Here is a 27866-nt window from a genome sequence, read left to right on the forward strand (position 1 = left end):
AAAGTAAGAAACCAAGCTACATTTAAGTGGGATTTAAATTATTTAAATTTGAAGTCCATACTTTTGGAGCCACCCAATATATTTTGGAGGGGCCAATTATTAATTTTTAAGACCCCAACTAAAGTTTTAGACCATATTATAGAAATATTTTGACCTTGGGAGGCCATGGCCCCTCCACCCAACAACGTGCCTCCGCCGTGCTCTGCACGATGTATCTTCGTACGAAGGCAATAAACTCTAATGTCCTGATTCCAGATAAGTTCTAGCTGGAAGGAAACAGAATAATGTGAGTATATACGTGCAAACATAAAAACAAAAAAATAATAATAATAATAAAATAAAAAAGTATGAGAAGTCTCCCAAACTGTTATTTCCTTAGCAAAATAAGGAGTGCTGGCATTTGACAAAGAAAAGTACACAAATTAAACGAAATTCAAGCAAGAGCACAATTACATAGATACTAAAATCTCGATTGCTAGTTAATAGTAAGTACATCATTTTTTCAAATCAAATATAAAAAAAGTACATCATTTTTGGTGTCTCTTCCATAACTGAGTCACTTCAGCCAGTGATTTTGTAGACGACCCTTCAAGGCTCAAAGTCTTTTCAGCTGCATCCTTTAGTTCTTCCATTTTGCTCCGGAACAATTTTCCTTCTTCTCCCTCCATTAGACCTCTAGCATAGTTTGCAATGTCTTTGTGTCCCACAAGGCCCTCATCATTCACTTTGACCCTCGCTGCAACCTTCAAATCATCAGCTACCAATACAGCATTCATTCTTTGCTCTGCATAGAGTGGCCATGCAATCATGGGCACACCATGTACAATACTCTCTAAGGTTGAGTTCCACCCACAATGGGTCAAGAACCCCCCGGTCGAGCCATGACTCAAGACCTGGACTTGAGGAGCCCAAGAGGGCACCACTAGACCCACCTCTTTTGTCCTCTCCAAGAACCCTTTGGGAAGAAAATCAAAAGGGTCATTAATGCTCTGAACACTAAAGTAAGTGGCATTAGCTGCTTTTTCATGTGGGCTCCTTACAACCCAAAGAAATCTTTGTCTACTCATTTCAAGTCCTAAGGCCAATTCATTTAGTTGCTCAGGTGAAAGAGTCCCACCACTACCAAATGAAACATACAAAACTGACCTATGTGGCTGTTTGTCCAACCATCTCAAGCACTCAGCGCCAGAATCATCAACCACAATATCTGAACCGGACTTAATTAGCGGTCCAATTGGGTAAACGGGTGGCTTACCGTCTCCTCTTTCCATCAAAGCTTTAAAAGCACCAGGCTCCAAATCCATGAAGCTATTGACCATAATTCCAGCAGCAAGAGGGTACTGTTTGCAACAGTGTAGAACTATTTTGTAACATTCATTCTGTCTATCTTGAAGCGGGTCTATCAGATCACTCCCATGGACAGGTACACACCCAGGTAATTTGACTGGTTCAGGCAAGTCTCTATACTCACATGAGAACTTTTGATCAAGCTCTGGTAAATAAAAGACTGACAACAAAGCCATTGCTGTTGTAGGGAAAAATATGTAAGACAAAACACCGAATTCTTTAGCAACATCAAAGGCTTCCGTACCAAATAAATCAACCACCAAGGCCACTAGCCGAGTTGACTCAGCTAAGACCTTCAACGAGTCTCGTAGAGCAGGGATGGACCGCGTTAAAGTGAGCCCAATCCGGGTCTCAATTTTAGTATCCTCAGGGAGGTCATCAAAACTCACAGCAGGAAGAAAGATGGAGGATATGGCATCAGGAAGGGCTTCAAGGACAGTTTTTTGAGGTTTCATGGGTGACCCATCGGTGGTAATAATGAAGGTGACTGAGAAATCGTGGTGGAGGACGAGTCGCTTGGCGAACTCAACAAGTGGGATTAGGTGGCCCATTCCTGGAGTGGGAACAATGGCTACGTTGGGTGGCTTCTGTTGGATGTGTTCCATATTGTTGGGTTTGAGAGCTTAAGGCTTATAGCTGTGCGCAAACATTTTGTGTTTCAAGGTGAATATATAGATAGAGACTTGGGTTTCCCCGGGGGGTGGTTGGGTTTGTGAATGCTTTAAAGTTTATTTATTTATTTATTTTAATTGAGTGGTTTAAAAATAAGTTTCTTAAGAAATGAAAAGAGCTGTCTTCCCCTCTCAACAAATAATTTATAGGTGGTAAATTGTTACTAATTAAAATTGGTCACTTAAATTACTTTTTTATTTATCTATAACAGTCACTAACAATCTATCATTTATGATTTGTGTGAAAGGGTTATAAACATAACATTTTTCATTAGAAATTAGATAATTATTATTATGCACATAGAGTGATATTGTTTTTGGGTCATTTTTTTTCCCAAGTTATTTGGGGATTTTCTTTAATATTGGAGTGTTTTTTCTATAGTTTAAACTTACACATTTTCTATCAAACTAATTTTATAGACTATTGTTATGTTCGTAAAAAAAGGAAAATAGCTTGACTTACGCTTGATTCATGGTGTCTTTCCATGGAAAAAAAAATCCCCAAATTCAATAATTGTAATAATTTTGAACGTTTTAACATTAAGGGCACATTTGTTACACTAAATAGAGATTACAACATGAATTGTAATCTTTATTACTGGGAATAAGAAGTGTTGTAATGGAATAACTAAACTTATTTATAATTTGGTTGTAAGTTGTAAAATTCGAACAAAACTTAAAATCTATTTTAAGATATATCTTACTCAAACAATTATATTTTCTAAAAAAATAATTTTTTTTTGAATTTGAGAGAGAAATTGGTTATTTTTATGATTTTTTATTTCCATAATTGTTACGTGAATAAGGAAAGTTTGTTAATTTGAAAATATGAATGGTAATCTTTATTATTAGGAATAAAATGTATTTTAATGGAATAACTAAACATATTCATTAGCCTAGCTATGAGTTGTAACATTAAAATAAAACTTAAGATCTATCCTAGGAAATATCTCACTCATAAAATTATATTTCCTAAAAAAGAATATTTTTTTAATTTGAGAGAGATGAGTTATTTTTTGATAATTTTTTATTTCCATAATTGTTACGTGGATATGAAAAAAATTTTTATTTGAAAATATATTAATATTAGAAATTATTACACATACTAAGGAATATCTATTCCTCATAAGTAATGACTATACTATTCCCTATAATAAAAACATAATAAAACTACTGAATAACAAAATTATAAAAATAAAAATTATATTACAGTGTCTGTTATAGTCTATTAAATATGCCCTTAATGTTAGAAATTATTTTACCTACTAAGGAATAGCTATTACAACCTTTTTAAAGAGGAATAATTATTCCTCATTTTAAAAAATAGCTATTCATAAGAAATTGTTATTCCCTGTAATAAAAACATAATAAAACTATTGATAGATAACACATAGGTATAGCTATTACATTACAATATCTATTACAGTCTACCAAATATGCCCTAAAAGTTTTTAAGATGGAAGAGAATAGCTATTGCATGTTGAAAAAATTACTTTTCTTGAAGAAAATATAGAAATTTATAAGGAAGTTCATGAAAGTCTCATTATAGAAAAAGATCCTAAAATCAAGATTATGGAGGAGATTATATATTATTGAACATCTTATTATACAGAAAGATGAAGTCGAGATGGCATAAAACATTGAAGAAGAAATAATAGAAAGGGAAATTGTTAAGGAGCTCAATGATTGTCAATCTCATGATCCTAATATTTTAGTAGTAAGTGATACATCACAATTTGTTGATTTTATTGGGGTTGAAAGATTTGATGCGGTCATTGACTCTTATTTGGTAAATATTGTCAATTGCATGAAGGCTAAGGAAAGAGAATCTGAAGTTAATTTGTTTCCACAATTGATGAGTTGCAAGTTTGGAAAGAAAACCAAGGGAATTAGGTATTCCAAGTATTTGTTTGTTTGGCATGGAAGATTTCAAATCTCAACTACCAACTTGAGGGGAAGTTTTTTTTTTTTCAAGTGGAGTGGTCTAATGTAGGACAAAATCTACTATTTAATTTTTGTCATTTATTAATTTTGGTATTGTTATATAATTTTTTTAAATTTTAGTTCTAGGGTATTTATTTCCTTGTTTTTATGTGTTTTTAATATTTTTTTAGGTTAATTTTGGTTCCTATTATGGTTAGATATTATTTAAGATTTATTTTAAAATATATTTTCTTATCTGTCAAGTTTTACAAAGCCTTTAAATAGACCTCCAAGTCTATAAATGTTTGTAAGTATTATTGAAATTAATAAAAATTCAATCTTTTATCTATTGTTTCTTTGGTGGATTTTAAACACTTTTCTCCTTGTGGATTCAAGGATTCTCGTAAATTCAAAATTATTTTTTATAAGCAAACATGTTTTGTTTCTAAAATCTAAAAGTAGACGTGTTCTGCTTCTTGTTGCTTCTGTATCCTGCATCATAAGAGTGTTAATCAAAGCATGAATGATGTGACATGTGCTAATCCGTATTGAGAATTTGGTTGTCCAACAAATCATTTGCCTTATTAGTTCTTGTGTTCGAGTCATGCATTATATTAGTACTAGAATTGACGTGGTCATCTAGCGCATGAGTTTGACTTTTCAAGATGAAAAGTGAATTGCTCCTAGAATTTGACCTTTTTTGTTGAATAAAAAAAATGAGAGAGAGAGAGAGAGAGATGGTTTTTTTTTTTTTTTTTAAATAAAGTAATATGATACAGAGGTGATCGTGGAATTTACAATGAAAAAACATTGGAAAAATAATTTCAAGAATAGCCAAAAGAGAGATGTAGTGATCGGGTGAGTTAAGCTGGATGTTCTCCCATGCACTTAAGGCATGAAAAGGCCTTTTCATGCCTTAAGTGCATGGGAGAACATGGAGGCCTTGGTTCAAACGCCTGAGAATGGGTGAGATAGGGTATTTATGTAGTGACATTTCTAACCAATTCAAAATAAAAAAGAAGAGAGAGATGTAACGTGTGATGTCACATGGCTTTTGTTTTGCAGTTTTTTTGTATCGCGAAGTTTACATGTGGAGAAATATCTCAGTGATTAATTAAGTTATACACGGTATCCTATAACTTATTATAAAATTCGATTCACTTTTATAAATTTTGATTTCATTTCGGTATTGGAAGTTTGGAACCATCACTTTTAGATAATATAGTCATTTCGTCTAACTCTATCAGATTGTGCTGTTCGATGTCCCAAAAATATCGCCATTTGGTATTTTTTTTAGTTTCTTAAATTAAAAAACAAATCCAAAAAAACTAAATGTTGACACTTTTTCACGCTATGTGGTAAAATTTCATTGGACAACCTATGTAACGTCAACCTTATAATAGATCTTGGAGTGGGAACAATGGTTACGTGGAGTGACTTCTGTTGGCTATTGGGTTTGTGGTAAAATTTCATTGAACAACCTATGTTACATCCACATCATATTGTTGAATGTTGGGTTTGTGAGTTCAAGCTGTGGGCAAACATTGTGGTGCACTGTATATATAGACAGAGATGTGTTTGGTCGGTGTGAGTGCTCTATAAAAGTTTTTTGTTTTTTTCATAAGAAAACGTATGCATTGAAAATAACCAACCAACAATGGTAACTTTTTTTTCACCTCCCCCTGAGTTTCGAACAATGGTATGGTTTGACAGTCTGTTCGATCGAGATAGTATGTTTTAGAATTTTTTTTCACATGTATGTTAGTAAATTGTGAATGATGGTAAATGATGTGGGTCATATGAAAAAACAAATTCGTAACCTCAAAAGAGTTGTAAAAATTGCAGTGACTGAAACATTATTGGTAGTTTGATGATTTCACGAGTGCTTACGAAAGAGACATAGAGAGAGAGAGAGTATGGTCTTTTAAATAAAGTAATACTGAGGTGCTAGTGGAATTTGCAATGCTGATAACTACAAGCAGAGAAAACAAACAACGGGCCCAGAACACCTCTACCTACAAAGCTTTTGGAATTTGCAATGAAAACAAATAAAAGATGGTTGAAGTACTTTTCCCATTGATGAGGGTAATTTTGTAATATTGATACTCACCCATGACAAGGGGATGGTCATAAACAAAGTCGTCAGCTTCACTCATGAGTAGGGCTGCCCACGGGTCGGTCCGGGTCGGGTTTGTGCCCAACCCGCAACCGACCCGATCAGATCGGGTGGAGAATTTTCAGACCCGTCGCCGACCGCGAACAGCCACCGGTCGGGTCGGATCGGGCGGCGGACGGGCGGCGGTCGGCTTTGATTTCGACCGAAATACACAGATCAAACACTAAAGTTTGATTCCTGAAGAACAAAATCAACAGATTTACAACCCAAAGAGCAGATCTACAAACCCAAACAACAGATCCACAAATCCAAAGAACAAAAACCCAAAAAACATCTACAAATCCAAAGAACAAATTACAAAACCCAGAGAACAGATCCACAAATCCACAGCAAAACGAACCTAAGAGATGAAACAAGCTGGGATGTTGTGGACGAAGAGCGGAGGTCGACGACGAAGAGCGCTGATCGACGATGGAGAGGCATTGGTCGACGATGGAGAGGAATAGATCGAAGATGAGTCATATCGGCGAAGGGTAGCAGAGATCGTGAGAGGAAGAGCTGAGTCTGAGTCTGAGAGTGAGAACTGAAGATTTCAGACCTTTAAACATAGATATGGCGGTCGGGTCGGGTGGCTCGGGTATTGGAGGAAAAGACCTGCACCCGAACCGCCGAAATCGGTTTTGTAAAGTGAGGACCCGCCGCCGACCGCCGGAGTAGTCGGATCGGGCGGCGGACGGTTCGGGTCCGGTCGGTTTGGCCGGATGGGTCGGTTTTGCGGGTTGTCTGGACAGCCCTACTCATGAGAGACGACATTAGTGTAAGGTCTATGGCTCCACCCTGAAGCTAACGACTGCATCTTGGACGACAACACAGGAAGCTGACAACTACATCTCAAGCACAGGAAGCTGACGACTACATCTTGAGCACAGGAAGTTAACAGGAATAAGTTGAAGGGGATACGCAAATCTTTGGCAAATTTGACGTGGCCTTACTTGGTCTCCACGCATGCGTGTATAAGTAAACATCTTGCACCCCATGCTCACCCCTGATCAAGAAGACTCCTATAAGGAAATGATTCCGGGAGATATGCGGATTGAAAGAGGTTTTTTCCTATAAGGAAAGAACTTCTTAACCAAGGTGTGGATGTCAACCCTACACTACTATAAAAACCCTAAAACCTTTACAAACCAATGTACGCATAATTTACCTTAGCTCTGGCACTCTAAAGTTATAAAAACAAGAGATTTCTTTAACTTAACCGTCGAAGGGTTTTTGGCCGGTACCATACCGGTACTCTTTCGTAGGTTCTTCTTCTTCCCTTTGTGTTGTGCAGTTCCTACTTGGAGTATGTAAAGACCATGTGGTTTACTGACGATTTTCGACATCATCAGTTGGCGCTGTCTGTGGGAAATTAGCGACTTGTAAAGCTGTACTATCGCTTCCTAGACAAAGAGTTGCATGGTACTTACTCGCTTGATGACGACCACCAACAACGCTCAAGGAGACGAACCACACACGACCGCACTCGAGAGACAGGTCCAAACTATGGCCACCGCCGATGAACACCTCACCAAATAGAACCGAGATTTGGAAGAGCAGCTGCGCCAAAAGAATGCGAGCGCTAACACTTAGGAGGAAGACCAAAAAGGCACCAACGCTGAGAGAAGGAACCAAGAAGGGCTGGAGGGTAGCAATGCCCCAAGCAAATTGGAACGATGTGACACAAGCCGCCCATCCGTCACTGATACGGTTCCATCTCACATAGTCGCCGAGATGCAGATGATGAAGGAACGGATGGACCTTATGATGAATGCCCTTAGAGGACGAGTGTCTAGCGACCTCGATGACTTGGTCCATCGAACTGATTCGCCATTCACAGCGCCTATCACTTCGTTCCCCCTCCCACCGAAGTTTTGAATGCCACAAGTGGAAAATTGTGACGAATCCAAGGACCCCTTAGATCACTTGGAGTCCTTCAAGACCCTGATGCACCTTTAAAGGGTGCTGGACTAGATCATGTGTAGAGCGTTCCCCACCAAGCTGAAGGGACCGGTAAGAATTTGGTTCAATAGATTAACGCCTAAATCTATTAGTACCTTCAAGGAGTTAAGCACCCAATTCGCCTCTTACTTTATCGGGGGGCACAGGTATAAGAAGTCCACTGCATGCCTGATGAACATTAAGCAACAAGAGGACGAGACACTGAGGTCTTACATATCTCGTTTCAACAAAGAGGCCCTCTCGATCGATGAAGATGACGACAAGATACTCGTGGCCGCTTTTACGAATGGGCTACGAAAGGGTAAGTTTCTATTCTCCCTATACAAGAACGACCTAAAAACCATGTTAGATGTGCTGTACAGGGCAACTAAGTACATGAACGTGGAAGACGCATTACTGGCTAGAGAAGAGAGGCCTAAGAAGAAAGAGAGATAGGAAGACATACGGCTAGATAGGGGGCGGAAGATGGCCAGGACTAGAGAGCGACGGGAGGACAGGTGTTCCAAGCCCCCCGCTGGAAAGTTCACAAGTTTTACCCCACTGACTGCCCCAATCGACCAAGTCTTGATGCAGATTAAAGACGAAAGGGCTCTGACATTCCCTGGCAAGCTGAAGGGAGATCCCAATAAAAGGTCTAGGGACAAGTACTGTCGCTTCCACCATGACCATGGTCATGACACGGTCGAATGCTATGATTTAAAGTAACAAATAGAAGCACTCATAAGACAAGGAAAGCTGCAGAGGTTCGTTAGCAAAGAAAGGACGGATCCACCACAAGAGCAGATCCCCCGACGAGAGAATGAGCGTCCTAGGCCGCCTATAGGAGATATAAGAATGATCGTTGGGGGCGTTGCGGCCTCTGGTTCATCCAAAAAGACCTTTAAGACTTACCTCAGGATGATTCAAAACGTCCAGCTAACAGGCCTCGTACCCAAGATGACACGGATCGACAATCCCGTCATTGAATTCTCAAAAGAAGATGCGTGGCGTCTCCCCCACCCGCACGAAAATGCACTCGTTGTTAACATTTGGGTAGGGAACTACAACACACATTGAGTCCTGATTGACAATGGTAGCTCAGTCGACATCCTTACCTACCCGGTGTTCTAGCAGATTAGGATTGACAGGGAGCGACTAGTTCTGACGAACGCTCTGCTCGTTGGTTTTGGAGGAACAAGGGTTTTCCCCCTTGGCACCGTCACTTTGGCCGTAACAGTAGGCGACTACCCCCAGCAGATCACTAAGAATATAACATTCCTTATGGTCGATTGCTCATCCGCTTACAACGCCATCATAGGATGACTTACCTTCAATTCGTGGAAGGCTGTAACCTCGACCTACTATTTAATGATCAAATTCCCTACTGACTATGGAGTAGCAGAACTACAAGGAAACCAGGTGGCTGAACGCGAGTGCTACATGGCTATGATAGAAATGGACGACCATTTCCAGGCCATGAACATAGAAGAACATCGGATAATGGCAGAGCCCATTAAAAGACTTGAAGAGATACTTTTTGACGATTCCCAACTAGAACAAACAACCAAGATCGGCACCCTCGCTAGCCCGACGGTCCGTCAAGCACTTACAACTTTCCTTAAAGAGAATTGGAACGTATTTGCCTAGAACCACGAAGACATGCCAATAATCGACCTGTCAGTCATGGTGCACAGGTTAAATGTGTCTCCTTCCTTTCCACCCTTTTGTTAGAAGAAGCGGTGTTCGCCCAAGAGAGAGATCGGGTTGTAGCAGAAGAAGTCTGCAAGTTACAAGAGGCAGGTTTCATTAGGGAAGTTTACTACCCGGCTGGTTGGCAAACATTGTGATGGTCAAGAAAAGCAATGGAAAATGGAGGATATGCATAGACTTCACGGACCTGAACAAAGCATGTCCCAAAGATAGCTACCCCCTCCCGCGGGTCGACCTCCTAGTGTACTCTACGGCCCAACACTAGCTGCTGAGCTTCATGGACGCATTTTCAGGATATAACCAAATTCAGATGGATGAAGCAGATCAAGAGAAGACTTCATTCATAACTAGCCAGGGCCTTGTTTGTTATGTTACAAAGTCATGCCATTCGGCCTACAAAATGCGGGCACAACATATCAGTGGCTTATGGATAAGATGTTCGTACAGCAGATTGGGAGAAATGTTCAAGTCTACGTTGACGACATGATGGTAAAAAGATGAAGGGAGGACGATCACTTGCAAGATCTCAAGGAAACCTTCGACACCCTCTGCTCTTACAACATGAAGCTCAACCCAAACAAGTGTGCATTCGGGGTAACGGGAGGAAAGTTCCTAGGATTCATGGTGTCTCAGAAGGGTGACGTGAAAGAAGTACAAAGTCTCAATGGCAAAGTAGCCGTACTGAACAAGTTCGTGTCAAGAGCGACGGATAAGTGTCTACCTTTCTTCCGTACGCTGAAGACATCTTTTGAATGGACTACAGAGTGTTAGCAGACATTCAAAGACCTAGAGGCCTACCTTTAGTCCCCTCCATTGTTAAGTCCTTCCCAGACTGGGGAAGAACTGTTCCTTTACTTAGTGGTATCCTATTTGCCATCAGCGCGACCTTGGTTAGGGAAGAAGACAGGGTGCAGAGACCCATGTACTACACAAGCCGGGCACTTGGAGGTGCAAAGGAAAGATATCCACGAATGGAGAAGCTTGCCTTCGCTTTAGTTACAGCATCCCGTAAGCTTAAGCCATAATTCCAAGCTCACATGGTGATCATCCTAACCAACAAACCCTTACGGCGAGTAATGAGCAATCCTGACGCTGCCAAACAAATGACATTATGAGCAGTAAAGTTAAGTGAATTCGATATACAATACTGCATGCGTACTGCCATTAGGGGTAGGTTACGGAGTTCACCAATGCAGAAAGCTAGGGGGCAGGAGAGCATCCACAATGGAGTATGCACACTAACGGGTCATCCAACAGACAGGCTGATGAAGCAGACATTGTACTTCATTCTCCAGAAGGGGACAAGATCGAATGCATGGTTCGGCTCGACTTCCCTACGACCAACAATGAAGTGGAGTATGATGCTCTAATAGCGGGACTAGATCTCACCAAAGTAGTATGAGCCGTGAATATGATTATCCATTATGACTCACAGGTTGTCACAAACCAAGTAAATGGTGATTAGGAATGTAAGGGCAAGAGGATGAAGAAGTACCTAGAGCAAGCAAAGAGAAGGGTGGATGACCTACAAGCCAAGGTTGTTCAAATCCCTAGGGGAGAAAACGAGCAAGCCGACTGTCTTACCAAGGCCGCATCAGCAGAACACATGTTCATTCCCAACAAGTTACTCTCCTTTATTTAGCTTTCACCACTGATAGATGTCATCAACGTGCAGGAAATGAGTTCCGAGAGCAACTGGACCACCCCTTTAGCCTCCTACTTAAAAGACGACACACTACCTGACGGTAAAGAAGCCGCTAGAAAGCTGAAGGTTCAGGCAGCAAGGTTCGTCTTAATAAAGGACGTCTTCTATAAGAGGGGTTTCTCCCGACCGTACCTAAGATATTTAGGCCTTGGAGAAGTGGATTATGTCATGAGAGAAGTACACGAAAAGATCTACAACAACCACTCAAGGTCACGGTCATTGGTGCATAAATTGATTCAAGCTGGATATTACTAACCGACCATGCAGAAGGACGCCTAGATTTATGTCAAAGCCTATGACAAATGTCAAAGGTTCAGCAACATCATCAGATAGCCGACGGAAGAACTGATCCCTATAACAGCTCCATGGCCGTTTGCCCAATGGGGACTGGACATCATGGGCCTATTCTCAATAGCAGTGAGACAGCTGAAGTTCTTGATAGTCGGCATAGACTACTTCACCAAATGGGTAGAAATTAAAGCTCTGGCCACCATTACAGAGAAGAACGTACAAAGCTTTGTTTGGAAGAACATCATTTGCAAGTACGGATCCCTAGGGTCTTGGTTTCAGACAACAGGAAGCAGTTCGACAACAACTCCTTCAGGGACTTTTGCTCACAGTTAGGGATCAGGAACCACTACTCCTCCCCTACCCATCCTCAAGCCAACAGACAAGTTGAGGTCATAAACCTATCCTTGCTTCGAATCATCAAGACTCGGCTTGAGGGGGTAAAGGGTGTCTGGCCAGAGGAGTTGCCTATTGTACTTTGGGCATACAAGATGACAGCTAGAACCCCCACAGGAGAAACGTCGTTTCGACTGGCATATAGAAGTGAGGCAGTCATCCCAGCTGAGGTTAGGCTCATGAGCTACAGAGTGGACAATCACGACGAGGGGAGGAACGATGAGGCCATACGTCTACTGCTTGACCTAGTTGATGAAGTCAGGGCGACAGCTGAACAGAGACTTACACGATACCAGGACCTCATGGCCAAACACTACAACTCCCAAGTCAAACACCAAAGACTTCAAAGTTGGAGACCTTGTCTTGAGAAAAGTAATGGGCACCGCCAGAGACCCCGCACAAGGAAAGCTCGGCCCAAACTGGGAAAGACCCTACAGAATCACGTCATGGCTGAGGAAAGGCACCTATCACCTAGAAACACTAGACGGACAGAAGTTGCACCAACCGCGGAACACCGAGCATCTCCGGAAACACTACCAGTAGACATGATAACATGAAAAGTGACACTCTACATTCTCCAATTTATTTTAGTTAATTTTTGCTACAGTACTTTTAAGCCCATAGGGCCGGTCTTTTTCTTTAAAGAACAATTTTTCTATACGCATTTGTCATAATAAGAGGAGTTTATTCAGAAATAACTAGCGTAGTTATATTGTTCCTACATGTTTATTCTACGTGCCTACCAATTCCACAAATGGAAGGAATTAGTTAGTCCTTAAGTGAACGGATTCTAAATTACGTCCAAAAGTGGATGACCTTATCATATGAGGATGAATCAACACAAAATCCACGAGTAGATGAATTCACTATTGAGCCCACAAGGGGATGGACCTATAACTGACGTGGATGGATCCATGATTAAGTTCACGGGTTCATAACTTAGTCCATAAGTGGACGAGTTCATCCCACAAAGGTAAGATAATACTACCATCCATAAGTGGACGAATCCATAGTTAAGTCCATAAAGTGGACGAGTTTATTACCAAGTCCACAAAGTGAACGAGTTTATTACCAAGTCCACAAATTGGACGAGTTTATTACCAAGTCCACAAAGTGGACGAGTTTATTACCAAGTCCACAAAGTGGACGAATTTATTATAAGTCCATAAAGTGGACAATTTTTGTGCTAAGTCCACACAGTGGATGAATTTAATATAAGTCCACAAAGTGGACGAGGTTATGCTAAGAACACTAAGTCGACGAACCTATTAATCAGCCCATAAAGTGGATGAGGCTAAGTCCACAAGCAAATGGGATAGTCCTAGTATCCGAAAATAAATGTACATAATCCTTCAGGACACACTCACATACAATCGGGACACATATACTCGTAAAAAACACATAAAGATCAATTAAAGCAACGAGTGTAGAAAAATGCCACAGCATAAAGTGTCTAGAATAAAAAAGCCCAAAAAACAAAAGGGCCTTAACATCGTCTAGAAAATAAACGAAATACATAAGTAATAAAAAGCTAAAGGTCTTAGACAGTCTCGGTCAAAGGGTCTTCGTCAGCTTTAGGTGGCGGGTCCTAGGCAGAACGATTCTTGGCATCCTTGGCTTCAGTGGACGGGATCAGAGGAGTAATAGCGTTCTCCACAACAAGTTGAGCCAAAACGGTGCCATCTTTTTTTGGATCTCGCTCTGACCGAGTGGAGTCTTAGTTTCCTCTAGAGTGGTGTCACCAGCAGGAGTAGACGACAGGGGATCGTCCATGGTAACCTTGGATAAATCCAAGTGTGGGTAGATGGACCTGACCTGTTTCAGGAAATTCTCGAACCCGTCACCATAATAAATGGCGCAGGCATCAATAAAAGGCTGGGAAGCCTTGAATTCCATTACCACGTCAGCCCTAGCTGTCTCAACCAGTTCCACTAGAGCCGTCAGCTCCTTCTACATGACCACCTTAGCCTCTTTCTCTTCTTCCCGCTAACGGGTCTCCTCCTTCAGCTTCTCTTGTAGCTCCGTGACCTTTTTGTTGAGAGTGCAAAGGGCATCCTTGTATTGGTCATGTTTGTTAGTTAGCGTTTCATTACGCTTCCTAAGACGAGTAATAATCCCTTCCTACGCCACGCACCTGTCTTACAGGGCTTTCATGAGAACCAAAGCCTAAAAAGGAATTATAACCGTCAGCCAATGAATAAAGTAAAGGAGTAAGAAAGCTAAAACATACCCTTGAAAGGTCAAAGAGGCCTGACGCCCCCAACACCTCCGTCTCTTGATCAGCACACGGTTCCACGTCCGTCTCCTTGATGATTGATTCAACCATTTTGATGGCATAGCCTTTATGTGTGAAAAGACGACGGGTTCCCTTACTGACGGGACCGGTTCCTGTTATCAGACCTTTGCCAGCTCCATAAGTGGGCTTAGGAGGCGACGGCTTCTTCTGCTTCACGTCACCAATGGAAATGGCCGTCCCTTTCTTAAGAGGACAGTCATCTTTCCCTTCGCTCTTCCTTTTGGGAACCCCCTTGGTAATGTCTTTGAGAGCAGAAGATGACGCTCCGTCCTTCTCCTTATTCTTCTTATTCGCAGCGGCTGCCCTCATTAAGGCCCTTCGTCTCGTTGCCTCCATTACTACAAAGGACAAGAAACCAAAGTCAGGAAGGCAGACGCCAATAAAGACGATGGGACGAAAGAAGCAGGTAATGTTACTTACGCCGACGAGAGTAATCGTCTAATTTGCAAGCTATAGGCATCGGCTCGGGACCACCACAGAAAGCGTGTAAAGTGTCAAAGGTTATTATATTCCAACACCTACGTTTGTCAAGAGGGATCTACAAAACCCGACGGATGAAAGCTTCCTGCTCGTCTGTAATGTGAGGGCAAACACTGGCTGCACAATAAAAGAACGTTAACGACATTAAAACCATGAATCAACATTAGCTAGATACCAAGTAGACAACATTAAAAGATGTAGATGGTACTAAACTTGAATCTTTGATGATGCCTCAGGTTTTGTCAAAACCATGAGGCATCGTCACCCATTTGTCCCGATGGCACACCCAATCCGTCTTTTGAACAAAAAAGTATCTACTCTTCCAATTTCTATTCGAGTCGGGAATATCTGACACAAGCCTAAGTGTCTTCTGCTTTGCTACAAAATGATATATACCCTTGGACAAGGAGATGCATTGTGGTTTGTAGCACCAAAAGAACTCGTCCAACGTTAACTGACGGTTTCCTCCACGAAGATGATCCTAGATGAATTTAGCCCCTATAAATATCCTCCAAGCGTTTGGGGAAATTTGGCTAACCAAATAGACCAAGGTTGGTGGCCAACTGACGGTGTAGTGCCGTCAAAGGAAGCCTCAATCCAGCTGAGAACATGGCATGATACATGCCGACGTCTGCGGTCTTACTAGAGTAGTATTTCTCATACTTCCTAGGTAGACGGATTGAAATATTATCAGGAATTTTGAAGCGGTCCTTCAAGCCATTAAATATTTTGGTCGTCATCGTCGGATAAAAGTCATTCACTGTCCAGATTTTGGGGAGAATAAAGGGACGAGTGTGACCATCACTAGGGCTCCCAGAGCTTCCTTCCTCAGGAACTCCCTCATCGCCACTACCCTCGCCCCGTCATCTTCACTCACGATCACTTCAACCTCTCCTCCCTCACCATCACTGTCCTCACCCTCTACTTCCTCACCCTCCTTTCCAACTTGACTCTCCACTTCGTCGTCAGGAGAATGGGCGGACAGCTCCCTTTTTAACGACCTTAAGAAGCCCTCCTCAGGCTCGTGACCTGACGGGAAAACTTCATCGTAGCCCGCTCCATCACGGACTGACGATTGCTCACTCGTCACTTTCATGGACATCTATTTACCTATAAGCAACGGAGGTATTCTAAGAACCTAAGTTAGTAGTCTCTCTAAGATTAACGGCTAACTAGAATGACAAAAACAAAGGTAAAAGGGCTTACTTGGTTAGTGGACGACTCCTTGAGGGATGACGGTCTTACTAAACAGATGGCAACAAAGATGAAGAAATCAACAAGTTGACGGGCGCAAGAAAAATCAGAATGACGAGTTCACTCTTACAATCAGCAAAGATGAAATAGAAGAAATGAGGGGAGGAAAGGAGATATATATAGGTAGAAAATGCATGGAAGACGAAGCGACATGCTTGTCTAGAGGCAGGGCCAATTAGCTCGCGTCACGTACCCAATCATTTAATAAATACTACTTGAGGAATCACCCGTGAATGACCTTTCTTTCCTCTAAACAAATAATAATTTATAATAAAGACTACAAAGCTAACTCCATAACTTGTTAGCTAAAGTTGACAAGGCTATAGAGTAGGGGGTAGTTGATGAGGGTAATTTTGTAATATTGATACTCACCCATGACAAGGCGACGGTCATAAACAAAGTCGTCAGCTTCACTCATGAGAGACGACATTAGTGTAAGGTCTATGGCTCCACCTCGAAGCTAACGACTGCATCTTGGACGACGACACAAGAAGCTGACGACTGTATCTCGAGCACAGGAAGCTAACGGGGATAAGCTGAAGGGGATACGCAGATCTTTGGTGAATTTGACGTGGCCTTACTTAGTCTCCACGCATGCGTGTAAAAGGAAACATCTTGCGCTCCATGCTTAGCCCTGATCAAGAAGACTCCTATAAGGAAAGGATTCTAGGAGATACGCGGATTAAAAGAGGTTTTCTCCTACAAGGAAAGAACTTCTTAACCAACGTGTGGACGTCAGCCTTACACTACTATAAAAACCCCAAAACCCTTACAAACCAAGATAGCATAATTTACCTGCTCTAGCACTCTAGAGTTATAAAACAAGAGATTTCTCTAACTTGACCGTCGGAGGGTTTTTGGCCAGTACCACACTGGTACTCTTCGTAGGTTCTTCTTCTTTCCTTTGTGTTGTGCAGGTTCTACTTGGAGCATGTAAGGACCGTGTGGCTCATTGACAATTTTCGGCATCATCACCCATAACGGCCAAAAGAGAGATGTACGCGTCTATTTGGAACAATTATTTAATTTTTACTGAAATTTTTTTGTTGAAAGTGTGTTAAAGTATTTTTGTACATTGAAAAAATTAAAAAAAAAGAAGAAAAAATGTAAAACTTTAAAAGGCTATACATAAAAGCTAAAAGTTAAAAATTAATGTCAAACATACACTAATTTACTATGACTGATGTCACGGGGCTTCCCTTATGCCTTTTTTTTTTTTGGTGTGTGTGTGTGTGTAGTAGTGCGTAGTTCACATGTGGAGAAATCTCTCCAGCCCTCTTATAGGGACATTGGTGGAAGGCTTGGCTTTTGTTATGGTGGTTCTGTTAGCTTTGGTGCACCACCTAGCTCTAGTTTTCCTTGAAAATATGATTTTTTTTGTTGAAGTTTTTGGTTCTCTGAACCAGAATTTAAGAACCGTTCTAGTGTAGTTGCCAAATTTGAGTAGTAGGGTATTTTGATTTTGAAGTATGACGTTGGGATCATGATGAATATCTATATAAGTTTTGAGTTCAATTACTAGCATAAAAAGAAGGCGTAAATGCACTTTTAGTCTCTACATTTTGACCCGATTTCTATTTTGGTCCCTACATTTTATTTTTACCACTTTTAGTCCCTAAACCAATTAACGCGTTCTATTTTGGTCCTTACCGTCAACCAACTAACAGAAAATGCTGACGTGGTTGACGGCACAGTAAAATAATAATTAAAAAATCTATTTTGGCATTAAAAAATTGCCACGTCAGAATTTAAATTAAAAAAAATTAATTTCTTAATTTCTTAATTTTAAGGAAATGAAAAAAAATTAAAAACAAAATTAAAAACAAAAAATCAAGCCTAGAATGGTTCATGTTCTCCATCTCTTCCCCAGAATGGTTCATCTTCTTCCTCAAATAACTTGTTGCCCAAAAAATTATAAAAATCAATATTTTTGTTTCTATTCTTACATTTTCTTAGCAACCAAACATGCAAAGCACTCAACAATCTTCAAATGCGACCAAATCCCAACAATCACAAAAATACCAAAACACATCTCAACCAAAACACTAAAACATCTCTACTGGACCCAGCCAATCAAACTCCAAACATCAAAACTCAACCAAACACAACAATAGACCAAGAACATCCTCCACCGATCCACCACCTTCAAACCCCACCAATGGCCAAAAAATCCAGATCTACCTACCACCTGTGAGCCTAGCTGACCACCGCCACCCAAATCTAAAAAATTTCCTTTCACAAACCCATATTATCCCTTTTCAAATTTATCAAAAATCCAATAGGAATACAGCAAACTCAACCCAGATAAAGAGAAAGTGAGATGAGAAAGACAAGCACTTGTGGGAGCAGATTTCATTAGAGATCAGAGAAATCGATTGCCCACTATGTGCACCGACAACAGCGACATCATCGTCACTGCCTCGCGCGACAAATCCATCAGCCTCTGGAACCTCACCAAGGACGGGCCACTCCCACTTCTTCAAGGACGTGGTTCTTTCCTCCGACGGCCAGTTCGCTCTCTCCCGCTACTTCGTTAGCCACACCAAAGACGTCCTCTTCGTCGCTTTCTCAATCAACAACCGTTAGATCGTCTCGGCTTCCCGTGACCGCACGATCAAGCTTTGGAACACCAGGACTGGGTCTCGTGCATTCGTTTCCCTCGGAGAATGCTTCTCGTACGTTCGTTTCAGCCCCAACAAAACAGATCTGAATCCATTATTTTTTTTTTATAATTTTTTTATATTTTTAAACTGATAAATTTAATTTTTTAAATTAGATGCTGAGTGGACGCTGATGTGGATGTCAAAGTAGCATTTTTTAATATTATTTTAATAGACACGTCAGCATTTTCTGTTAGTTGGTTGACGTTAAGGACCAAAATAGAACGCGTTAATTGGTTTAGGGACTAAAAGTGGTAAAAATAAAATGTAAGAACCAAAATAGAAATCGGGTCAAAATGTAGGGACTAAAAGTGCATTTATGCCTAAAAAGAAAAGAAATATCTCATTGATTAAGTTATACATGGCATCCTTTTTACTATATAAAAAATTCAGTTCAATATTTTGAACTTTGATCTTTAAAAATATGTTAAAATAAAGATAAAATTGAGAAACAGACAAATGCAAAGGTTATATAATTTAGCTTGACAATTTTAAGGGTTACATCTTTATTATAAAAATGAAGAATATGGTTACATTTTTATTATAAAAGTGAAGTATAAATTTTGTGTTACAATAAACTCAACACGAATACACGAGCTGCTTGATGCATTTAGGAGCATTAGATGAAAAATGAATTGAGGACTTTTACATATTTAAATATAATTTTAAAAAAATTAATATTACTCAAACTCTATTATCTTGTTTTAGATTCAAAATTACTAACTAACCACGTAGAATATTTTTAAAAAAATTCTATAGACACAAAATTTAACAAAACTTTTCACACATAATAATGAAATAATGCATGAGTACAACCAGCGGCTATTAGGGAAGTTCTGGTTTCCGCAAGGAGTGATTCTAGGGTTCCCAATTATGGAGTTCCTAATTTAAACAGCAACAAAAGCCACTGGTTCCTCCTTCATTGATTATGAAGATATCGAATGGGCCTCCAAAGAGGGTGGAGATGGAGGAAGAGAGGAGATTGAGAAAGTAAATTGAGTTTGAGTCTTTGAGAAGCAATGACAAGATGAAAAGGCAAAGGCAACAATTGAAGGGGCCTAGAGCTGAAGTATTTTAGTTCCAAAGAAAAGGTCTTTAAAAAATCCTCCAAAAAAATTACAAATTTAATATAAAAAAAGGGGAATTCTAGCTAGTCAAATTTAAGTGTTTTAGTACGCACAGATGGAATTCGTTGAAAAATTGAATCTAGAATGAGATTGGACTCTTTCTTAATTGTGCCCTTCAATTAACATCTTATCAATTAATTAATTAAGATAAATACATAATCTAAAGGATATAATAATTTTTTTGAAAATAATTTTTGTTGTTTCATAGATCTCACAATATTAACTTAATATAATTTTGTTTGTGTGTGCTTTTATGTTAGAACCTCTTTTCTCCTTCCTCGTGTGTGTGTTTCTCAAAAAAGAAGGGAAAAAAAAAAGCCGAAATTCACCTAAGATAATCTTATGCATGCATGTGTATAGTAAGATCATGGATCAACTAATCAGTTTTAAGCATTTATAAAACTGTGATTCTAGCACTGTTTCGAGAACCAAAAAAGACTAATTTATCCTAATTTCTTATGACCAATTAGAATATGGATTTTAGGAGCAATGTTAATTTTGAAAATTTTCATTTATAAAATTACCATTTTACCCTTAGTACTAAAAAATGTAAAAAATTAAAATAGATAATTGCAAAATAGGATGTTTACAATGATCAACTTTAAATTTACATGTGCCTCTAAATTAAATAAATGAAGGGTCATGCTAATGAATGCCCTTAGGGCATTGGTTAACAATCAAATTTAGGAAAGTTTTGACACCATTTTTATGGGAAATAAAAAAAACTGTTAAAACATTAATTGTTTTCTTTTCTTTTCCCATAAAAACTTTCTTTAAATGGATTATTAACCAATGCCTTAAGGGCATTCATTAGCATTTCCCATAAATGAAATACCAAAGAGAAAATCAAATGGTGCTATATGTGTCATCTAAATTGACAATTAAAATTGCCAAATGTCATTTTGAGCAACAAAATAAAGATAAATCTTTCTTCCAATCAAATTTGGACACTTGTAATAGAGAGCCTTCTTTAATAAAAAAGAGACAAAGTTGGAGACAAATATCAATAAATACAAGTTCTAGACTTATAGTAAGACACAAGTAATTATGCAATACTTCTATAGTACCTGTAAGGACACAATTCAAATTCCCAAACTATGACTGGAGGGAGATGGGCTTGAAAGGCCTTTCTTTACAATAAATTTGTAGAGGATGGGTTTGTAATCTAGATTTTAAGGATGGTTTAGACAATCAGGGAAAGGACGGGCTTTGGGCCCAATGGGACAAATTAAAGAGTTGTTTGCAAAAGTAAGACTGAGAATTCCTCCTCGGACGAAATACGAGGATAGTTTATAATAGTATTTCCTAGAGTTTGGATACAAATATTGATTATCATCTACTATTGGCTCTTTTTCTTCCTGAAAAAGCCTCCCCTTTCTTCGTAGGACTTCTTCTTCATTTATACTTCTTTTTTCCCTCCTTCATCGTCCTCCACCTCCTGGTTGTAATGCTCGTTTCGGATACTTGTCCCATCAATCCTTCCCTAAAGCCCGCTGGGGTCAGGGACCAAGTTTCCAAACTTTATGTTCACGTCCCATCCTTCCATCTATACAGTCAGCGTATCAATTACAGAGCTTTTAATGTATGGGCGGTGGTAGCAGCTTTACTTTAGATATTCCACCGCTCTATCTATTGTCCTCCACGTGTACTGTGTATTCCCATAGTCGTAGGATTCTTTATAACATAACCCCGGGACACTAAACTTCTCTTCCTATGTCCTCGGCTTAACAATCCGAGGACACATTTACTCCTCGGACGTATTTGGACATTTAGATACTCCAAGATCATTTTGATGTCTTCGAACTTGGGTTTCTAGCCCAAAAGACTTCGTTGGGCCATCCTTCATAAATTACTGGGCCCAATACCCCTACAGTACCATAAATGCATACTTTTCATTCTCATATAATTGTGGGTTCCACTAATTAAATTCATGGTAGATTCCACTAATCAAATTTATGGTGAGACCCACAATTCATGTGAAATGAAGGAGTACGCATTTATGGTACTCCCAGAGTATACAATAATTTTCCGTAATAAACTTTAATTTTGGCAAACCAAAAAAATTTACCACTCGTCTTGAAAGAGATTAAATCATAGTAGAACTCATCCTTATAGAAGACCACTATAAATATTCATAGAAAAAAAAAGACCAGTATAAATAGGGGCACCACCTAGCTCATTAATCGTCATTCTTTCAACCATTAAATTCTGTTGAAGTCAAGCCTACAAGATTTTAAAGAACTTCAAAGTGTCTAAACATAAAGTTCTCAAATTCGAAGAATATTTGAACTTTTAACACATAAATGCGAAGGAAAAAAAAATCTAAATAAGCACGAAGCCTAAAAATTCATCCACAAGTTCATCACCAATTAAGTGATCTAAAAAGTAAGCCTCATTGAAGGGGAGTAAAAATGAATGCGACGGATCTATGTGGCTGGATGCGACGATAGAAGGATGACGGGTTTATAACTGACACAACCAAGGAGCACGGATCCACAGTGGATGGACGGATACAACACAGCCGTTGTCCTTCCAATTTTGGCTCCAAGGATCCCTAAATGGAATTTACGGTTTACGATTAAGTCTGATGTGGTTTTGCTTGATCTCCACACAAACGTGTATAAGAAGAATTCTTATGTCACACGTTTAACCGTAATCAAAGGACTTCTATAAAGAAAATAACTCTAGAAGGTATACAAAAGGGAAGAGTTTCAATCCTAGAAGGAAAGGACTTCATGGCCAAGGCATGGATGTTAACCCTACATCACTATAAATACCCCAAAACTCTCATTAATCAAGGTACGCATTATTTACTCAACTCTGACACTTTAGAGTTGTGACAAAGCTCTAACTTGACCTTCGAAGGGTTTTTGGCCGGCACTACACCGGTGCTTTCTGTTAGGTCTTCTCTTTTCATTTTGTAGGTATTGTTTCGATTTGAGAGATCGTGCAACTTATTGGTGATTTATCGAGATACTATTTCATTCTTTCATTCTTGCACTTGTAGCTTCCACTAACCTGACTGATCACAACTTGAGAATCAGAATATACGACCACACTCTTAGCTCCTGTGGCTATCGCGAGGTCCAGTCCTGCAATTAAGGCTTCGTATTCCGCTTCACTATTGGTTGTAGAAAAATCTAGACGGACCATGCACTTTATCTTGTTTCCTTCCGGTGTGTGAAGTACTACGCCGGATCCACCTGCGTGTTTATTAGAGGATCCGTCTGTGTGGATGCTCCACGTGGGAGCTTCTTCTGCCCCCTAGTCCTCTATAGAGGTGAACTCAGCGATGAAGTCCGCTATTACTTGTCCTTTCAAAGCAGTTCGTGGTTGGTACCGAACATCGAACTCACTCAGCTCGACCGCCCATAATGCCATTCGTCCCGTAGCTTTGGGGTTGTTCATTGCTCTTCGTAAAGGCTTATCCGTCATGACATTTATGATGTGAGCTTGAAAATATGGTTTGAGTTTTCGGGCAGCGGTCACTAATGCGAAAGCAAGCTTTTCCATCTGAGGGTACCTCTCTTCTGCTCCTCTCAGTGCTCAGCTTACAAAATACACAGGCTTTTGTACCTTATCTTCCTCTCTAATAAGAGCTGCACTGATGGCTGCTAAGGAGACGACAAGGTATAGGAACAATTCTTCCCCCGGTATGGATGGGCTGAGTAACGGCGTATCTCAAGGACTAATAACTACCAAACAACAAAGAGGCCGCAAGAAAGTTGAAGGTTAAAGCTGCCCGGTTCGTTTTGATTAAAGACGCCCTATACAAAAGAGGATTCTCCTGACCGTACCTGAGATGCCTCGACCACGAAGAGGCGGACTACGTCATGAGGGAGGTCCATGAAGGAGTTTGCAGCAACCATTCAGGATCTAGGTCTTTGGTGCACAAGCTACTCCGTGCAGGATACTACTGGCCAACAATGCAGAAGGATGCCAACACATATGTCAAAGCCTGCGACAAGTGCCAACAATTTGGAAATTTCATAAGGCAACCAACGGAAGAGCTCACCCCTATGACGGCCCCATGGCCATTCGCACAATGGGGATTAGACATCATGGGCCCATTCCCAACAGCGGTAAGGCAGTTGAAGTTCTTAGTAGTTGGCATTGACTACTTCACTAAATAGGTGGAAGTAGAGGCTTTGGCCATTATCACAGAGAAGAATCTTCGAAGTTTGTATGGAGGAATATTATTTGCAGGTATGGTATTCCGAGGGTGTTGGTTTTAGACAACGGAAAACAATTCAACAACGACGCATTCAGAGATTTTTGTTCCTCGCTAGGGATTAAGAATCACTACTCGTCACCCGCCCACCCGCAGGCCAATGGACAGGTTGAAGTCACGAACCGGTCCTTGCTCAAGATTATCAAAACCCGGCTCGAGGGGGTAAAGGACATATGACCGGATGAATTACCAAGTGTTTTATGGGCGTACAGGACAGCGGCAAAAACACCGACAGGAGAAACACCGTTCCGATTGGCGTATGGTAGTGAGGCCGTCATACCGGCAGAAGTAGGGCTAACAAGCTACCGAGTTGAGAATTACGACGAGAGAAAAAATGACAAAGCCATGTGTTTGCAACTCGATCTTGTGGACGAAGTCAGGGCAACGGTGGAGCAAAGACTAGCACGATACCAGGACCTGATGGTGAAGCATTACAACTCTAAGGTCAGGCATAGAGACTTCCAGATTGGAGATCTTGTCTTAAGAAGAGTACTCGGCTCAACAAAAGATGCCTCCTAGGGGAACCTAGGACCTAACTGGGAAGGACCATACAAGATCGTGTCATGGCATAAGAAGAGAACGTACTACCTAGAGACACTAGACGGGAAAAAGTTGAGTCACACATGGAACACGGAGCACCTGAAGAAATACTACCAGTAGACGAAAAACGAAGGCAACAACAGCATCACCCTCCTCATTTCCAGTTTATCTTTTCTAGCAGATAGTTATAGTTTCTATTTCCTACAAAGTACTTTCAGGACCTAAAAGGCAATTTTCTTATTTTCTATGAATGATATTCTACCTATCCATTATAATAAGAGGAGTTTTATTCAGAGCATATGGAATGTGTTTTGCTCAAATTTACCAAGTCCATATAGTGGACAGATCATACCAAGTAGGATGAAAATTTAACATGTCCACATACTAGACGGATCATCCCAAGTAGGATGAAAATTTACCAAGTCCATATAGTGGACGGATCATCCCAAGTAGGATGAAAATTTATCAAGTCCATATAGTGGATGGATCATCCCAAGTAGGATGAAAATTTAACACGTCCACATACTGGACGGATCATCCCAAGTAGGATGAAAATTTATCAAGTCCATATAGTGGATGGATCATCCCAAGTAGGATGAAAATTTAACACGTCCACATACTGGACGGATCATCCCAAATAGGATGAAAATCTACTAAGTCCACATACTGGACGGATCATCCCAAGTAGGATGAAAATTTAACATGTCCACATACTGGACAGATCATCCCAAGTAGGATGAAAATCTACTAAGTCCACATACTGGATAGATCATCCTAAAAAGGAAGAAAATCTACTAAGTCCACATACTGGACGGATCATCCCAAGTAGGATGAAAATCTAACATGTCCACATACTGGACGGATCATCCCAAATAGGATGAAAATCTACTAAGTCCACATACTGGACGGATCATCCCAAGTAGGATGAAAATTTAACATGTCCACATACTGGACAGATCATCCCAAATAGGATAAAAATCTACTAAGTCCACATACTGGATGGATCATCCCAAGAAGGACGAAAACCTACTAAGTCCATAGCATGGACGGATCATCCCAAATAGGATGAAAATGTGTCAGGTCCATTTAAGTGGACGGATCATCCCAAGTAGGGTGAAAATTTGTCAAGTCCACATATTGGACGGATCATCCCAATGGGATAAAGATTACCCAATCCACATAATGGACGGATGATCCCCAGAAGGATGAAACTGTATCTAAACCACATAGTAGAGGACAGATTGTCCCACAAAACTACATTCACCAAGAAAGACGGATCATCCCAAATGTGAAAAAACTTTATCTAGTCCACTTAATAAACGAATTGCTAATGAAGGAATAAAAACTAGATAGTCCATAAAGAGGGTCCCAAAGAGGACAGACACACATATTGAACGCCAAGAAGACGGATTCGTAAAGAAAAAGTGTAAACTACTTTAAAAAAAATGTGTGCAGATAAAATACAACATTTGCAAAATAAAACCAACAAAGGACAACGGTTGAAATCAGTTAAATGAATTGTTATCTCATACATGTCTGATCTTTACAAAATCTATATATTACTCTTGAACCACGACGGTATCCTCATTGGCATCAGGGCCTTTTGGAGAAGATTGACGGGCATCATCTTCGACTGATCTTTTTTCATCAGCCTTTGGGGCTTCATCGTCACTAGGACCTTCGCCAAAAAACTCGTTCATTCCTTCAGAGTCGACGGGCCGAGCAGGGGTTTGACCTTCGGTGTCGATATTGATGTGTGCAAGGTTCAGGTCAGGGATCAATGCCTTCACTTGACAGAGATAGTCATCGAATCCGTCGGCAAAGGAGGTACCCAGTTCACCCAAAAGAGCCTCGGAATCTCAGTACTCTTTGACAGCCTCAACCTTTGCTTGACAGAGACTGTCTTCTTTAGCCTTTAGAGTCTCCCTCAGCAACTCCACTTCTTTTTCCAGTTTCTCAAGAGCCTGCTCGGACAGTTTGAGCTTCTCTTCATGACGAATCCTCCAAAGCTTAAGCTCATCAAGCTCTTCCACAGTCGCCTTTGACTTTGTACGAACGCGCTCTAGCGTCTTCTCTTGAGCAAGGCAATAGTCCATTAACCCTTTAGCCATTAAGACCGTCTACACCAACAACAATGAGTAAGTAAAAGTATTAATAGTATGACAAAACAAGTACACGACGGGTACTAACCTGAGTAAGACTATATAGAGCCGTCTCCCCCATAGTTTCCATCGCGTGATTACCCAGATCCTCATAGTCCTCCTCTTTGATAATAGAGGTCATCTAAGTCAGTGCATATTAAGGATCTTCTCAGAGCAAGACGAGAGGTTTCTCCTTGACGGGGTTAGGATTGGTCATTAGACCCTTGCCCTTGCCTATGCCTAACTTAGGGGGCAACTTCACTATGCCAGATCCTTGGCCAGCAAGTAATCCCGTCACCAATTTTTGTTTTTTGCTATGACGATCAGTTTTTTCAGACGGAGGTCTCTTCGTAGACGGATGTGATGAACCTGTCTTGGGAGGAAGATCACCTCCTTGCTTTTTCTTAGCAGCCTGTTGTTTGATAATAGCCCTTCTCCTGGCATCATCCATTTCTGCAAAGAAGTAGACGGATGAAAACAATGGTATACATTAGAGCAACAGTGGTAGGTTTAGAAACTTACGTTTGCGTATTCCTGAGTTGTATTGACGGGCAGCAGTTGAAGGTTCTGGACCGTCTCAATACCAATGCAGGGTATCCAAGGTGACGAGCTTTATCCAAGTTCTCTCCGACAGCCTGGTGGTTTGGAAGATTTTCTCTAGGAAGCCAAATTGTTCTGTTGTAACGGGTGAAGGGTCCCTAGCTGCAAAAGTGAACGGTTAGAATAACTTTAATACTTAATAAAAACTTGCAAGTAGGACGAACACATACCAGACAGAGGCATTATGCCCCAGGTCTTATCTATTGGCATGTATTCATGGTCGTCTGGACGACACATCTAATCGTCCCTCTGAAGGAAGGAATATCGACCTTTTCAGTTACGATTGGAGTATGGGGTCTCGGACACTAGCCTATGCACTGAACTCCTCGGCACAAAACTATACATGCCCTTCGACTTGGTAATCTCAGATGGACGGTAACAATGAAAGAACTCCTCCACTG

General features: G+C 40.4%; 2 protein-coding genes across 2 annotated transcripts; one reads left to right on the top strand and one right to left on the bottom strand.

Annotated features, from left to right (window-relative positions):
• Positions 1 to 346: 346 nt before the first annotated feature.
• LOC142640771 (hydroquinone glucosyltransferase-like) lies at positions 347 to 2001 on the bottom strand. Its single transcript, XM_075815027.1, has one exon. The coding sequence runs from the start codon at positions 1950 to 1952 to the stop codon at positions 528 to 530; it is 1425 nt and encodes a 474-aa protein (XP_075671142.1). The 5' UTR covers positions 1953 to 2001; the 3' UTR covers positions 347 to 527.
• Positions 2002 to 8073: 6072 nt separating this feature from the next.
• On the top strand, positions 8074 to 8493 carry LOC142624633 (uncharacterized). Its single transcript, XM_075798291.1, has one exon. The coding sequence runs from the start codon at positions 8074 to 8076 to the stop codon at positions 8491 to 8493; it is 420 nt and encodes a 139-aa protein (XP_075654406.1).
• Positions 8494 to 27866: the final 19373 nt, after the last annotated feature.

The sequence above is a fragment of the Castanea sativa genome, chromosome 1, assembly GCF_040712315.1.
Source record: "Castanea sativa cultivar Marrone di Chiusa Pesio chromosome 1, ASM4071231v1".
Classification (NCBI taxonomy): domain Eukaryota; kingdom Viridiplantae; phylum Streptophyta; class Magnoliopsida; order Fagales; family Fagaceae; genus Castanea; species Castanea sativa.

What these genes read in the sequence shown, in the direction of transcription:
- LOC142640771 (XM_075815027.1), bottom strand. Translation starts at nt 1,952, where the DNA reads ATGGAACACATCCAACAGAAGCCACCCAACGTAGCCATTGTTCCCACT.
- LOC142624633 (XM_075798291.1), top strand. Translation starts at nt 8,074, where the DNA reads ATGTGTAGAGCGTTCCCCACCAAGCTGAAGGGACCGGTAAGAATTTGG.